This window comes from Carcharhinus amblyrhynchos, chromosome 10 (assembly GCF_965287045.1).
Source record: "Carcharhinus amblyrhynchos chromosome 10, sCarAmb.v2.hapA, whole genome shotgun sequence".
Classification (NCBI taxonomy): domain Eukaryota; kingdom Metazoa; phylum Chordata; class Chondrichthyes; order Carcharhiniformes; family Carcharhinidae; genus Carcharhinus; species Carcharhinus amblyrhynchos.
Window position 1 is genome coordinate 98,540,957 of NC_137333.1, and position 16,272 is coordinate 98,557,228.

At 40.5% G+C, this 16,272-nt stretch overlaps 1 protein-coding gene across 1 annotated transcript in view; it reads right to left on the minus strand.

Annotated features, from left to right (window-relative positions):
• Positions 1–16,272, minus strand: part of prkx (protein kinase X-linked) — a 110,134-nt gene that overhangs the window by 21,941 nt on the left and 71,921 nt on the right. The window contains exon 6 of the mRNA XM_080197664.1: positions 1,528–1,585. Within this exon, the coding sequence (XP_080053790.1) occupies positions 1,528–1,585 (58 nt within the window). The remainder of the gene's footprint in view (positions 1–1,527; positions 1,586–16,272) is intronic.

Here is a 16,272-nt window from a genome sequence, read left to right on the forward strand (position 1 = left end):
TAAGTGATGAGATTACTATCAAGTTCAGTTGATTTAGTTCACTCATTCTTACGAGGTTTGCCTAAAAGAAAATTCATAGCTTGAAGCATCTTTCCTATAAGGTGGGCACCAAAGCATTTCAGCAAAAGCATTTCATCAAAGTGATTCTCTCTTTTATAAGGAGAAAATTAAGCTCACAAGGAAATTACTGCTGAAGTTCATTTAATTAATCTTCGCTATTTGGAATGGCCTTAAGTTCTACCATTTTAGTATTTAATGGGGTTAAATGATTCTAAAGCTTCTATTGTCACTATTCCATAGAGTCAATTTCAGTTGTTTATTACTGTGAGAAAAACCTCCTGGTATCAATCCTACATTTATTTTTAGTTTAAAGCTGTAGCTCATTCTACTCAAACTTTTAACTCAACGCCATTTTCGAGATTTGCCTTTTTCTATTCCATTTGCAATACTGCATACCTCTAGAAGACTCACTTTTAAAAGATCTCCTTTCAAGGTAGGCAATTTTATATGCCTCTAGCGTTTCCTTATTGACAACTCCAAGACTGGGAAGCCAGTGCAGTGACTCCTTTCCACACTACCTCTATAGCTTGAATATTTCCTTCTGGTAAGGCAACTAGAATTCAACATGCTATTCAAAGTATAGTTTAATAAAGGTCGGATACAGTTCGATTGATCTGACTTGCATTCTACTGTTTTAACTTTTCGATCAACATTTTGTTGGGTTTATTAAACTGCTGCTCTGCATGGCTTGGCTCCTCACTCCTCCAAGGATTCCAAGTCGTGTTCAGCTTCACTCTTCAATACATGTGCTGTTTATTTTTTTTTCAATGTATAATATTTTACATTTCGTCAGCAATAAATTCCATCCTCCACTGTTCTAACCAGTTACATATTTTGTCCAACTCATTCTTCAAGCCGCCTGCTTGAATATCACTGACCCTCCTAGTTTAGCATTATTAAAGTTTTAGCTTGCTGAAATAGTACACAAAAACAGTTGTGAATTCTGGTTAACTGTCCACTCTTAAGCTGAACACACAAATCTAAGCTATTAATTTTTCTGTGGCTTGTGGTTCTGAAATGAACCGTGACTATGTGGGAGTATAAAATATTGTTGGAAAGAACTTGCTGCACTTGCAAGAAATTCTGATTAGGTAGCGTTATGACAAAGTATCGGTTCTGGACAGCATTCCTAACCAAATGTGGTGCTGGATGGAGGTGTCTGCCCGAGAAGGTGAGAGAAAGTTCTACTCAAACCATGTGCTCGCAGCTCATCTTGCACAGATTTAAAAAGCATTTAAAAACAGAAATAAAGCTAAACACGAAGTATCTTGTAACAATTCAGAAAATGCCATTTCTTTTAACAGTATCGACGCTTACAGACAATTAAAGACAGTAAATGGTTTTAATGATACATTCATTCTAAAGGTAAGAGGATTGCTCAATGTGGTCAACATCAATTACATAACTTGCAAATTAATGATGAAGCCATGTTAGTTGGTGGTTGCTTTCTATATATTCATTACTTGCCTTCATATTTCCTAATCGTCTTGTTCTGTCAATAACTAGGAGCTTTTTTATGAGGTCTCTGAAACAGAAAAAAGTGACATGTAACATCAGAACTACTTTTCCCTATGGAGTACTGATCCTGTTTGAACATGCATAAAGAGAATAGAAGTAAATCCACTAAAGTTTTCTAAAATAGTATCATTTAGTACCAGTAACAGATTATTTAAAAGACTGACTATTAAACAAGGATAGCCTGGGAACTGAAATATTTTGTCATTTTAGAATATCTAGAATATTCCAATTCCATATGACACTAGATCTCCTGGGTCATTGCTCACGGTTATCCCAAGATACAAAGAGGAGAAAAGCAGATCAGCCAAAAACATGTCAACTTTCAACAGCAGAGGCTCAGAAACTATTAAAATCCAAAGATTACCCCAAAGATCTAAACCCCTGAAATGAGTTTCAGAAGCCAATCTTCAACATAAGGCAGCAGGAACAGGATGAGGCCATTCAATCTTGGTCCATCACATAATGACACCCTGAATTAATCTTGAAAATTTCAATCGACCCAGCATTCACAGCCTCTTCAGGTTGGAGGAGAAGTAGTATTCCAGATTAGCATTCACCTTTGTGTGAAGTGCTTCCTGAAGTCCCTCCTTACTGATTTAGCTTCAACTTGAAAATTTGTCCACCTTGTGCTGAATTTCCCCACCAAAAATAAGTTTGGCACAGTGGCACACTGCTGCCTCACAGCTCCAGGAATCCAAGTTCGATTCCTGGCTTGGGTCACTGTCTGTGTGGCGTTTGAATGGGTTTCCTCTGGGTGGTCTGGTTTTCTCCCACAGTCTGAAAGATGCACTGGTTAGGTGCATTTACCTGAACAGGTGCTGGAACGTGGCTACTAGGGGAATTTCACAGTAACTTCATTGCAGAGTTAATGTAAGTTTACTAATAAATAAACTTTATTTTTACTTTATCTTTGTATTCAAAGCATTGAAACAGGGGAGGGAAAGTTTACAGGGAAGTTTTTTTTAAAAACAGAATATTTATTGTCTTGTGATAAATAAAAAAAAACATATTATTGTATGATTGGGGAGCCAAAATAGCCAATAAAAGAGCTTTTCTCTGATTCTTTCAGAAATAGAACTTTTGGACATTATGTACATTGCTGCTTTTGGAGAATGTGAAATTTAAAACAACAACATTCTCTATACCCCAGGATAAAAGCAAAATACTGTGGATGCTGGAATCTGAAACAAAAACAGAAAATGCTGGAAAATCTCAGCAGGCCTGACAGCATCTGTGGAGACAAAGACCAGAGCCAACGTTGAGTTAGGATGACCCTTCGAGGGGGCCTTTCACAGGTCATCCTGCCTTGAAACATTGGCTCCATTCTCTCTCCACAGATGTTGTCAGAACTGCTGAGATTTTCCAGCATTTTCTGTGTTTGTTCTTTATTCCCTAACATATGTCATCAAACAACAAGTAAATACTCAAAAGAAAATGATATTTTATCTCTACCTTTAGACTTCAAGGGGGGAAAGGAAAATACAGGGAAATTACTTTCCAAGTACTGTTCAAAACTTGAATGTGGTATCTGTCTTGGTAGCACGTAATCTCAGATACAGAATATGATACGGACCCCAGGCTTCCTCCTCACTAAATCACTGTCAAATCACTCTAAGTGGCCTTTATATCCTGAATATCACATCACAATAATTTGGTCTAATGTGCCAACACCTGTCTTTTAACCATTCAGGGATTGCATAAAATATGTACTTTGCTTTTTTTTTAAACTGAAGGACAAAGTCTTGTCTGGCACCCATACCTATGTTCACCCAATCATAGCTAGCTCAACAGGAGAAACTTCACACACTTCAGTTGTCAAAAGTACTCTGAATCTAAGTGAACACAAGTGTAACCTCCCCCTAAATGTGTTAATGAGGGATAAGAGAGACAGAGCTTTATTTTTAGTCAACTATACTATTACTGAGTACCTAATAAACCAGGCACAAATGCATTCTACCCAAGCAGACATCCCTCATATTGGGTGGCATGGTGGCACCATGGTGAGCACTCCTCTCAGCGCCAGACACTCTGACAGAGTTGGTGCAGACTCAATGGGCCGATTAGTCACCTCCTGCACTGAAGGGATTCTATGATACCAATATAGGGTGAGTGGCAAAAGGAGCAAAGGTAAAATGAAGAAAAATGTTCACATTGGTTACTGGTTATGATCTGAAATGCACTGCATGAGACTGTGGTGGATGAAGATTCATTTGGGTTTTCAAAATGGAATTGGGTAGTTGTCCGAAGTGAGTTTAAATTTGCAGGACTACGGGGAAAGGATGGCAGAGTGGAGTCATCATTCATCTCATCGCTGTTTGGGGCAGTGTGGGGTGGATTTCCTTTTGTGCAGATCAGCTGGAGCAATTCTCCGCAAAGACACTGACCATACTTGGCAATCATTTGCTGTAAAGCACTTTAGAACATTCTAAGGTCATGCAAACTACTATGTGAATATAAACTCATATGCACAACATAACTTAACAGACAGGAATGTGGTAATGTGCTTATTCTCTTTTTACTGCACAGGAATTAAATAATCAGAATTAATAATTTCCCTGTGGGAATTTTGAATCTAAATATTAGCTACTACAAACTCGAGCCATCTAGTACTGAGATCCAATGGTGTCCCACCTCAGCAATTAGTTACTGTGGCACTATTTTCTACTGATCCTTTAATTTGTAGATTAAAAATATCTGTTGCTCATCAATATGTTTAAGTTGTAAGTTAACTTATTAGCATCAAGTACACTTACATTAACACAGCAATAAAGTTCCTGTGAAAATCCCCTAGTTGCCACTTCAAGCGCCTGTTCAGGTACATTGAAGGAGAATTTCACATGGCCAATGCACCTAACCAGCACGTCTTTCGGACTCTGGAAGGAAACCCAAGCACTCAGAGTAAACCCACGCATACGTGAGGAGAATGTGTAAATTCTGCATGACCCAAGCCAGGAATCGAACCCAGGTCCCTGGCACTGAGGAAGAGTAAGAAGCCTCACAACACCAGTTAAAGTCCAACAGGTTTATCTGATAGCACAAGCTTTCAGTTTTATTCCTTCTTCAGGCGAGCTGACCTGAAGATGGATTGACCCTCCAAAAGCTTGTGCTACCAAATAAATCTGTTGGATTTTAACCTGGTGTTGAGGGCCTTCTTATTCTGCTTACCCCAGTCCAACACTGGCATCTCCCCTTCATGGGTGTGAGGCAGCAGTGCAAACCACCGTCAGAAATAAAGCAAAGATAGATCTGCTTGGTTATACGCAAGTTGGTGACTTTTCTATATTTTTTATTGCTATGATTCTCATGACTAATTTGTGATTTCTCAAACATGACACTGCCATTTTGATTATGCCCTACAGCGAGCATCTGTAGCCTCACATAATAACATTTGAAAAATCACAAGAAAAAAAACACATTTTAATTCCCACTACAAACAACCTCAGCTTATGATTGTGTCACATAAATTTTGTATGTGGGAGAATACAAGCACTGTGCTGTCGTTAGTTTGTTTGCTTCTGTAACACCATAACGAGCAAAGAAATGGTCCCTTAAATCTGTCACAATGTGCAAGGCATTTCCAAACTACTACAGTGGAAGTAAAGTTCATAGGAGAATATGCTATTTATTCAATAGAACAGCGCAGCACAAAGTGGTAAGTATTTAAATTGCATTACAATATTAGATCTGGTGCCACCAGCAGGCTAGAAAGAAAACTTGCAGTGCAATTTATCTGTATATGGCTTTGTATCTTATTCTAATATACATGTTACATTTTCAATCAAATTAAGGTGACCATGACATAAGTAAACCAAACATTAGGTTTCATTCCTGGAACAACAGAATTGAAAAGCAGATAGGTTCTGCTAAACTTGAATTGAATCTTGGTTAGAATACAGTTGAGAGTACTGCGAGTAGCTCTGGTAGTCAGGTTACAAAACAAGTATTGAGAAACAGGAGAGAGAGTGCAAGAAATATTTATCAGGTCCATAAATGCAAGGTTAAAACCATCAGGAATGGATGAATAACTGGGCCATTTTTTTTCTCTTGAAAAGAGATGTTTAAAAATAAAAGTTTTTGATAGGGTTACCTAGGTGCCTGTACTTGAGGAAGGTATTGGGGGTCTTGCCACCGGTTAGAGAGTCGGAGAGAGAGCCACTCAGGAACTTAGTCATGCAATGGTGGGCCTCTGCCGGGATCAAGGACCTGGGTTAGAGACCCCATCTGCCTGGAGCTGCCAGGCAATCAGAGGCCTGCAGCTCCATTGATAAGCAGTGCCACCACCAGTACAACTGGTCCCCACCCTAGGCCTAATGTCACCACTAGATCTGGCGATGACAAGAGGAGATTTGTAAGGGAGGGAAGGCAACTCTAAGGGCAAATAGCCAGCTCTGAAAGCATTCCGTACCACGCTTTTTTGACAGTGGCCCCTCAATCAAGGCAGCCTTGAGGAGTTCATAGAATGTATTTGCGATAGTTTCCTCGAACAGTATGAAATGGAACCTATGAGGGTGCAAGCTATCCTTGATCTGGTCCTGTGTACCGAGACAAGAATAATTAATGATCTCATAGTTAGGGGTCCTCTTGGAAAAAGCAATGATTGAATTTAAAATACAGATGGAACACGAGATGGTAAAATCCAATGCCAGTGTCTTGTTCTTAAACAAAGAATGGGATGAGGAAGGAGTTGGGTGAAGTAGAATGGAAGCAAAAACTTTATGAATTAGAATTTGGAAGAACAAGGGGGATCTTATAGAACCATAAAATTATGAAGAGAATAAGTAAGATAGAAGCAGGGAATCTGTTTCCACTGGAGTGTAACTAGAACTAGGGGCACAGTCTCAAAATGAGGGAAAGCAGATTTAGGACTGAGTTGAGGAGGAATTTCTTCACCCAAAGAGTTGTGAATTTGTGGAATTCCCTGCCCAGTGAAGCAGTTGAGGCTCTCTCGTTGAATGTTTTGAAGGCAAAGACAGACAGATTTTTGAACAGTAAAGGAATTAAGGGTTATGGTGAGCAGGCGGGTAAGTGGAGTGGAGTCCAAGAAAAAGTCATTCATGATCTTATTGAATGGCAGAGCAGGCTTGAGGGCCAGATGGCCTACTCCTAGTTCTTATAATCAAGCACTGAGTGCCTTTGAATGAAGAACCTTTCCCCATATGGATTTAGTAAGAAGTCTCACAATAACCAGATTAATGCGGATTTACTTATGATGTCCCAGCATGATAGGCCATCTGCCCTCAGTTAATACCAGTGGCGGTGAGATCAGACTGTTAAGTGAGCATTAATTGCCCATTTAAGGGCCTCAAGTGGAAAAGAGGCGGGAAGGCCATTCATAGGCCTCTCTGTCATTGACTTAATTGAGGTGAAGATGGGAAGGTGGTAGCCCCTACCTGCCACCCTCACACCACTTAACTCACCAAAGGGAGGACAGAAACTCTCGACTATCAATATGCAGGTCACAAGAAATCAAATCGGGATTGAGAAGAAATGTTTTCATACAAAATGGCAAGAATGTGGAACATACCACCACACGAAATGGTTGAACCAAACAGATACATTTAAAGGAAATCTAAATGATAAGGGAGAAGGGAATGGAGCAGGGCTTCCCAAACTGTAGGTGCCAAGCTCTCAGGAAGCAATGGCCACTTTAGACCTCTAACCAAATGTTAACATCAACAAATCCCTGCATGGATCTAACTGATCCTTTAAGTGTGATTCCTCCTTTAGTTCTCCAGTTTATTTATTAGTATCACAAGGAGGCTTGCATTGACACCGTAATGAAGTTACTGTGAAAAATCCCCTAGTCGCCACATGCTGGCATCTGCTCGGGTAACTGAGGGAAAATTTAGCCTAGTCAAAACAACTAACCAGCGCATCTTTCGGATTGTGGGAGCAAACCGGAGCACATGGAGGAAACACACGCAGGCACAGGGAAAACAACCACCACCACACAGGCAGTCACCCAATCCAGGAATTGAACCAGGTCGCTGGTGCTGTGAGACAACAGTGCTAACCACTGTACTGCCCCACATAAACCTGTGAAAGACAGGGTTTTTTTAAAATCCCTTAAGATTAAACACTTATCCTGTACCACCACCTCACAGCTCTGTCCCTCCCCTCCCAGCCCCCTTTTTCTTAGTTCTCAGTGAAGGGCCACAGAAATCTTCAAGCCTCAAGATGGGGTCACAGCGGGAAAAGGTTTGGGAAGCATTGGAACAGAGAGCATTACCAATAGTTGGATAGGAAACAAAGAGAGGAGGCTCGAATGAATTAGAAACACAGACAAGTTCTGATTGGGCCAAGTGGTGCTTTATAGCTGATGCAATCTACCAAATATATTAAGCAGCATATAGAATCCTACAGTGCAGGAGGCCATTCAGCCCATCAAGTCTGCATCAACCAGAATCCCACTCAGACCCTATCCCCATAACCCCATACATTTACCCTAGCTAGCCCCCCAGACATTGAGGGGGAAATTTAGCATGGCCAATCCACCTAACCTGCACATCTTTGGACTGTGGGAGGAAACTGGAGCACCCAGAAGTAATCCACGGGGAGGATGTGCAAACTCCACACAGACAGTGACTCATGCCAGGAATTGAACCCGGGTCCCTGGCACTGTGCTAACCACTGTGCTGTCCCTAATATATTTATATAAAAAAAGGAAATTGCTTTATTATTGAGAAAGTGTGATATATATATTATATCCAAATAGGACCATGATCAAGTAAACTTTCAAATAACTATTTAACAGATTGTGGCCATCTGGATACCTGAAAAAATGCAATTGCCTGTAAACGTTTGAGAAATGTGCTTTAAATTACTTTCACATGTAGTTTTGAAACTGATGGGCTGTGACGATGTTAAAAAGGTGTTATAAAAATAAACCATCAGCATTACTGTTAAAATGAACCATCTTACTTGACTGCTGCCTGATAAGGAATGTGTACAACATCCTAACTTGCAGAAGAATGCAATAGAATTAAATAATTTCCAAGTTGGATTGTTAAAATTTACCCACTCAAGGGGAAAAGCCCAGTGCAACTTAGAAAGCAGTATTTTGCATAATCAGATGAAAGAATAAATATGATAATTTTAGGAGCAGCATTCTCTATTTATTTTTGTAGTGAATTTTTATCTGAAGCTAAGAACAAACAGAAAAGCAGATGGTAGCTACTCAAGTGTATACTTTTAACGATGTCTATTTTCCTCACTAATCAGACTTGTTATGCTCTTCTGTGCAAAACTATTCCACAAGTTACATGTTTAAATTAATAAAAGGCAGTAATTCAATCTCAATATTCAGAGAACCAAAATACCACTGAATTTTTCCTTGGAATTACATAGATACATAGAAACTAGAAACAGAAGTAGGCCACTTGGCCTTTCGAGACTGCTCCACCATCGCTACCACCACCCCTCCACAGGGGTCCTTCTTTCTGAATCTACCCTGTCTAATCCTGTTAGAATATTATAAATTTATATGACATCCCCTCTCATTCTTCTGAACTCCAGTGAATACAACCCTAACTGGTTCAGTCAGGGTTGTATTCACTGGAGGGCCTCACCAGTGCCCTGCACAGCTGCAACTGTACAGGGCACTGGTGAAGCCGCAGCTGGAGTACTGTGTGCAGTTTTGGTCGCCGTACTTGCGCAAGGATATTTTGGCCTTGGAGGGAGTGTAGGGGAGGTTCACTCGGCTGATACCGGAGATGAGGGGGTTAGACTATGAAGAGAGACTAAATAGACTGGGTCTGTACTCGTTGGAGTTTAGAAGGATGAGGGGGGTTGTTATAGAGACGTATAAGATAATGAAGGGGATGGATAGGGTAGAGGTGGAGAGATTCTTCCCACTCAGAAAGGACAACAGGACTAGGGGGCACAGCCTCAAGATAGTTTAGAACAGAGTTGAGGAGGAACTTCTTCACTCAAAGGGTGGTGAATCTCTGGAATTCTCTGCCCGTTGAAGTGGTGGAGGCTACCTCGCTAAATATATTTAAGACATGGGTAGATAGGTTTTTGGTAGGCAAGGGAATTAAGGGTTATGGGGAGAAAGCAGGAAAGTGGAACTGAGCCACTTCAGATCAGCCATGATCTTATTGAATGGCAGGGCAGGCTCGAATGGCTAGATGGCCTACTCCTGCACCTACTTCTTATGTTCTTATTATATTTAGTCTCTCCTCATATGATAGACCTGCCATCCCAGGAATCAGCCTGGCAAATCATCGCTGTACTCCCTTTGTAGCAAGGACATCCTTTCTCAGATAAAGACACCAAAACTGCACACAATACCCCAGATGCGGTCTCACCAATGCCCTGTACAATTGCAGCAAAATATCCCTATCTCTAATATTTAAATCCTCTCGCTGTGAAGCTTACTTCCAGTGATTGATGCACGAGGACTCCAAGGTCTTGCTGAATATCCATCTCAAATTGCACCCATTCAAGTAATAATCTGTCTCCCTATAATTGCCACCAAAGTGGATAATCTCACATTTATCCACATTATATTGCATCTGCCATGCAGATACCCACACACTCATCCTGTCCAAATCACATTGAAGCATCTCTGCATCCTCCTCACAGCTCACCCTCCCACCCAACTTTGTATCATCTACAAAGTTAGAGATAATACATTCAGTTCCCTCTTCCAAACCATTAATACATGATGTGAACTGTTGGGGTCCGAGCATAGCTCTCTGCGGAACCCCACTAGTCACTGATGTCAATTATGAAAAGACCCATTTATGCCAATTCTTTGCCTCCTATCTGCTAACCAGCTTTCCATCCATCTCAAGACATTATCTGCAATCCCACGTGCTTTAACTTTACATAATCTGTTGCGTGAAACCTTGTCGAAAGCTTTCTGAAAGTCTAAATAAACCACATCCACTGGTTCTCCTCGGTCAAGTCTACTAGTTACATCCTCAAAAAATTCCAATAGATATATCAAGCATGATATCCCTTTTGTATATTCATGCTGACTTTGTTGCCGTCCAAATGCCGAGTTACTTGATAACAGACTCTAGCAACTCTAGTTAATGAGACTGCATGAACTCCTCTACAAGATGTTTCATTTTTTATTGAAATTTTCTTTTATTGAGAAACCAAGCTGAAGGACTAGGTAAATCAAGAAACCATCAAAGCTGGGGAAGACAAGAGGTGCAATGATTACATGACAATGAACACGCACACTAAAAGCCTGATGCATTTCTAGAAGGAAAAGCAGTAAGGGGTGCTACAGTTTTAAGGTGCTGACAAAGACCAAATTAGAGTAAGAGATTGTCAAGCATTTCTCATTTGCATCACAGGAGTAGAGAGGAGGAAAGCAACTAATTCAATTTATTTTGCAACATATAGACACCATTTACTGAAGGTTAGCATGCAGCAGGGAGCAAAAAGGCAAATGGTATGTTGGCCTTCAAGCGAGAGGACTCAATTACAGGGGCATGGATGTCTTGCTGCAATTATGATGTGGAGATGCCGGTGTTGGACTGGGGTAAACACTGGGACTGGGACTTCTTACTGCAATTATACAGGGGCTTGGTGAGGCCACACCTGGAATATCGTGTGCAGTTTTGGTCTCCTTATTTCAGGTAGGAGTGCAGAGATGGTTTACCAGACTAATTCCTGGGATGGTAGGACTGATGTATGAGAAGAGATGGAGTTGATTAGAATTTTGTATTCGCTGGACTTCAGGAGGAGGGCGGGGGGGGGGGGGGGGGGGCGTGATCTCATAGAAACCTCTAATATTTTGTGAGGAATTCAATTCTGTGATGGCCTTCTTCTGCTCCGACTTTCTACCTTTCTATATAGTCAATACATACAAATAGTAGCGATAGAATCTTTGGTGCAGCTTATCAAATGTTTTCTGAAAGTGAAGGATAGTGATCGCCTCCTCCCATATTGTCTGATAAGGCAGAATATGCTGCAGCAGCAACATCAAAGATCAAAGGATGCTGAGTCTGCATTGAGCCAGATGTAGGAATGTTACTGAACTCATGAGCCCTGTTGCTGATTGTTACGGTCAATCTGACTGGAGCAGAGTCCTATTCAGCTTTGTTTGTAGAATAGCCCACTAACATCTCCCATCTAAACCTACAAAATTACATCTCATTATCTTCAGGAGAGAAACAGAGGTAAATTCAGTAGACAAAAATTTAGTTCAAGTCATCATAAACCAGTTTTAAGATTTAAAGAAATCTCAATGCCATACAGCCATCTAGAGAAAATAGGACCACGATTAACTAAAACATATTGAAATGTGAATGCTAAGGCATATGCTTAAAATTCCCCACACAGGTCAGAAGACAAATGAGGAGTTTGAAACAAAGACAAATAAATCTAAGGAATGACATCCAGAAAAAAAAAGTTGATATTTCAGCCATTTGAGCAGAGCTGAAAAGCAGCAGAAATCTCCTGCAGAGGGCAAAGTAGAAGGCAGCAGAAAGAGGGGTCAGCCTAGGCATAGCTAGATGACAGATTTCACACAGTGGTTGCAGATGGCCTGCAGTGGATGTCTGAGGATACTGGAAAACCTACGAGCGTGAAATATCATGATAACAGATCTCCTGGCAGGAGTAGCAATGAGCAGCAGTAGCAACAGCCTTTCATCTGCTTGACAACACTTATCTGTGATCACTTGACAACCTCTTGCTCCAACTTGGTCTTTTGCCAGCATCACTTACTACTTTTCCTTTTAGATGCTTCAAGTTTTTACTGCATATGTCCAGTGTCACCTAATCACTGCACTCTCTCACAGCTTTGGTGACATTTGCATTAAACTAGACCTTCAACAAAACATTCATCATCTTACAGTTACTGTTTAGGTGTTAAATCTTAAAGGCATTGAGATGGCTGTCAGAACAGTTATGGCGAGTTGTTATAATTTAAGTGTTTAGCTGAAGAATTGTTCCATTTGGCCTCAGCAGCCCAAACTAACCTCCTTGCTAATCTGTTAAGATACTTGTTTTAAACTCACACCTGAAGGAGTTCAACTTAAGGGTACCTAAAATGTCCATTAAAAAGATTTATTACATAAACACTAGCGAATAAAATATGATTCACGATATTGGCATGCAAGCCTTGGGAGCTGCTGAATCTGTATTCCTTGTTAGATATTCAACACTTGTAAATCTAGGTGGTGAAGGTTGGTGGATTCTACTTCTTATCTGTCTTAGTCAGATACTTGGGAATGTCAAGCCTCATAAGTGGGCCAAAAATAATATCTCCAACTTGTTTTGTTTCTGCAATTAAGACAGCAATCCTTCAAACTCATTTGGGAACAATTGCGCCTAACATTTTGTTACCCAGGGTGCTGCTAGCAGTCAGAATTTGACAGATTAACAAAAGGGCCAGATTTTTCAACAGCACAGTCACAAGACAGCAGTCTTCTACATGGATTTCTTATACAGGGCAATGACAGTCCTAATTATCATGGTGTTTGCCTCCACACAAAAGAAAACTAAAAACTAAAATTAAAAAACTAAATGTTTCAGCAGTTTAAAAGATTTTTTCTTTTAACCTTTTTCTTTTCATTGAAACATGTCTTTTATATTCTTCTCAAGGTGCTTTCAAATAAATGGAAAAAACTGGGGAAACTAAAGCTTCCCACCACTGATATGCAGTGAGCGAGATGATCTTCTTCAGGTATCTTCTGCTTAAAGCATGTTTGAGCTTTTTCAGTCTAGCACGGTTCATAATTGTAGGACTTTCCCTGATAATTCAATTCTTTCAATTGCTCCCTTGTTATTTTAGTAAAGTTAAGTTTATTTATTAGACACAAGTAAGGCTTATATTAACACTGCAATGAAGTTACTGTGAAATTCCCCTAGCTGCCAGTCCAGCACCTGTTCGAATCAATGCACCTAACCAGAATGTCTTTGAGGAAACCGGTGCACCCGCAGGAAACGGGGAAAACGTGCAAACTCCACACAGTGACCCAAGCTGGGAATCGCACTGGGTCCCTAGAGCTGTGAAGCAGCAGTGTTAACCATTGTGCCACTGAGCCACCCAGTCCCTGTACAGTCTCTGCACATGTTTAACTCTTGTTAAAAACAAACCACCTTTTCACAAATCCTCTGCTTCCTTCCCTGATCACCACTTCTCATCCCAATCCTCTCGCTCACCATATTCCTCCCAGGACACTTCCACCTGGTGCTTCACTCACCAACCCTATCCTGCTTAATTCCCCTTTACAAATTGCTTGCCGCTCAACTCCCACAAGCTGACTCCTTTTCTCACTGACCCTCTCACTTGCCACTTAATACCAACTGCTGCTCTTTGCTTAGCCTCACTAAATCCCACCTGCCACTTAATTCCTTCAACACTCTCCTTACTCACAGCTTAACTCCTCTGAACCGCCAATCCACAACCTACCTGCTCAACTTCCCTAACCCCACCACTCCTTTTTGCTCCCCAATCGTAGCTTTTCATCATCCCTATCCAAACCTATCCACTTGCAACTTCTATCCTGATCCTCCTACTCACCGCCTCTCACTGAGTGTGACTGCAAGAGGGAGAGGGACAGAAGGATGGAGAGAGCGAAGTAGCGAGTGAGGGGATTGAGCTAGGGATGCGGTGAATGGGGGGCCAGAATAGGGAAGCAGTGAGCGATATGCATTAAGCTGAGGGAAATTACTTAGAGTTATTAAGATGGCTTTTGGGCCAGTTAGGTTCAAATCAACCAACAGATATTTAATGAAATAATTCTAGTTCAGAAATATAACCTAACCTTACTACATGCTTTCTTTCAGGAAAGTTACTTTCATTTAGCATGTTGCTTTTAAGGATATATTAGGAGTGCTAAACAAGAGAGGGATAGCTGCACAAGGTTGTACATGGTATTAAAATGACAAATTTGGAAATGCAAAATAATTATTTGAGTAGGACAAAGGTTAATGGTTTAAACTAGCAAAAAGCAGATTTAGGACTAATATCACAAAGCATTCTTCCCAAGACTGTGACACATGGAATTGACACTCAGATAAAAGTACTGGAGGTGAGAACCTTAAAATCACTCAGTAACAAATAGATACCTGCAACAGAAAGCAACTTTAGTGTAACTTTGAATGAATGAGTCAAAACAAGTTGAATGGCTTCCTTTTTTTTAGGACAGCTATGGAAGGCTGCCATTCTGGACTGCAATAATACACCATAAATACAATGCATACCATAACATCGTATTTGTTTCATCAGTGAGTTGTCAGTGTATCAATTAACTAAAGTTACTAATTTTCTCCTGAGCAAGTTAATAAAAATTGGGTGCTGCTTGAATAAAGGATAGAGTTGTTCGAATATTTTTACTCAAAAGTCCAACACATGGATCAAAAACTTGGGTTTCCCATTAACGAGGCAACTAATTTAAAGCGTTTCCCATGTCATATGGAGCCCAGGCCAGCTGCACTCTAAAAGTTGCTTTAAAAAATCTGTTCTAATTTTTACTGCTCTAACATTTCTCACAAGACACCTTCCCCTCCATTAGTAATAAAATTAAATTTATGTGAAGCTGTCATCAACATTGTGCAATGGATTTGCTGTTACTTACAACAGGATAGGAGCTAGTCCAGACACATTCATACTTATTGTACTGCAGTTTCAAGAGTTCTCAATCTCACCCAAATGTATGAATACCTAGTTAGCTCTGTATGCTGTGTTACAACATGGAAACCTGGTTTGTTCTGTGGCCTTAAACAGATTGCATTTCCTCAAGTACAAAGTTCCCTTTGAGATCCTTACTATACAAGCTAACATATTATCTTCCCACTCGACTCGAATGGAAAATGAGCCTATGTCGCAAGAAGGGAACCAGACTTCCATTCCTAATTGATGGCAAAATCTCCATCTTAGATAGTGTAAGCATGTCTGTCTCCAACAATAAAACCCAAATTCTTTCTTAATTTGAGCTGGTTAACAAGCCATTATTCACACTATAATCCAGATGGCTTGAGCAAGTGGGTGGGGAGTGAGTTGGTTATTTTTAAAAAAATCTTTTGTAAAGCTGACAGCGTGGCAAATTATTTGGAAGGGGAAGAAACATAGAAACTAGAAACAGGAGTAGGCCATTCAGCCCTTTGAGACTGCTCCGCTATATCATGGCTGATCAAATTCAATATCCTGATTCTTCCTCCCCACCATATCCCTGAGTCCTTCACCTCTTAGTGCTATCTCATTTGTTCTTGAAATTGGGCAACATTTTGGCCTCAACCGCATTCTGTGTTAGTGAATTCCACACATTCAACATCCTCTGGGTGAAGAAATTTCTCCTCACCTCAGTTCTAAAAGGTTCACCTCAAACCATGACCCTGAGTTCTGGACTCACCACTGGAAACATTCTTTCTGATTCTACCCTGTTTAACCCTGTTAGAATTTTATAAGTTTCTACAAGATCCCCTCTCACTCTTCTAAACTCCAATGAATATAATCCTAACCAATTTAGTCTCTCCTCATAGGACAGACCTGCCATCCCAAGAATCAGCCTGGTAAACTGTCACTGTACTTGCTCTATAGCCAGGGCATCCTTCCTCAAATAAGGACACTAAAGCTGCACACAATACTCCAGGCGTGGCTTCACTAACAATTGCAGCAAAACATCCTTATCCCTAAACTCAAATCCTCTTGTTTTAGTAGGGAGGGCGGTGGTTCACTTTGCCCATCAGGCTTTGCAGAGAGATCCCTCAATCCCAAGATGTTTGT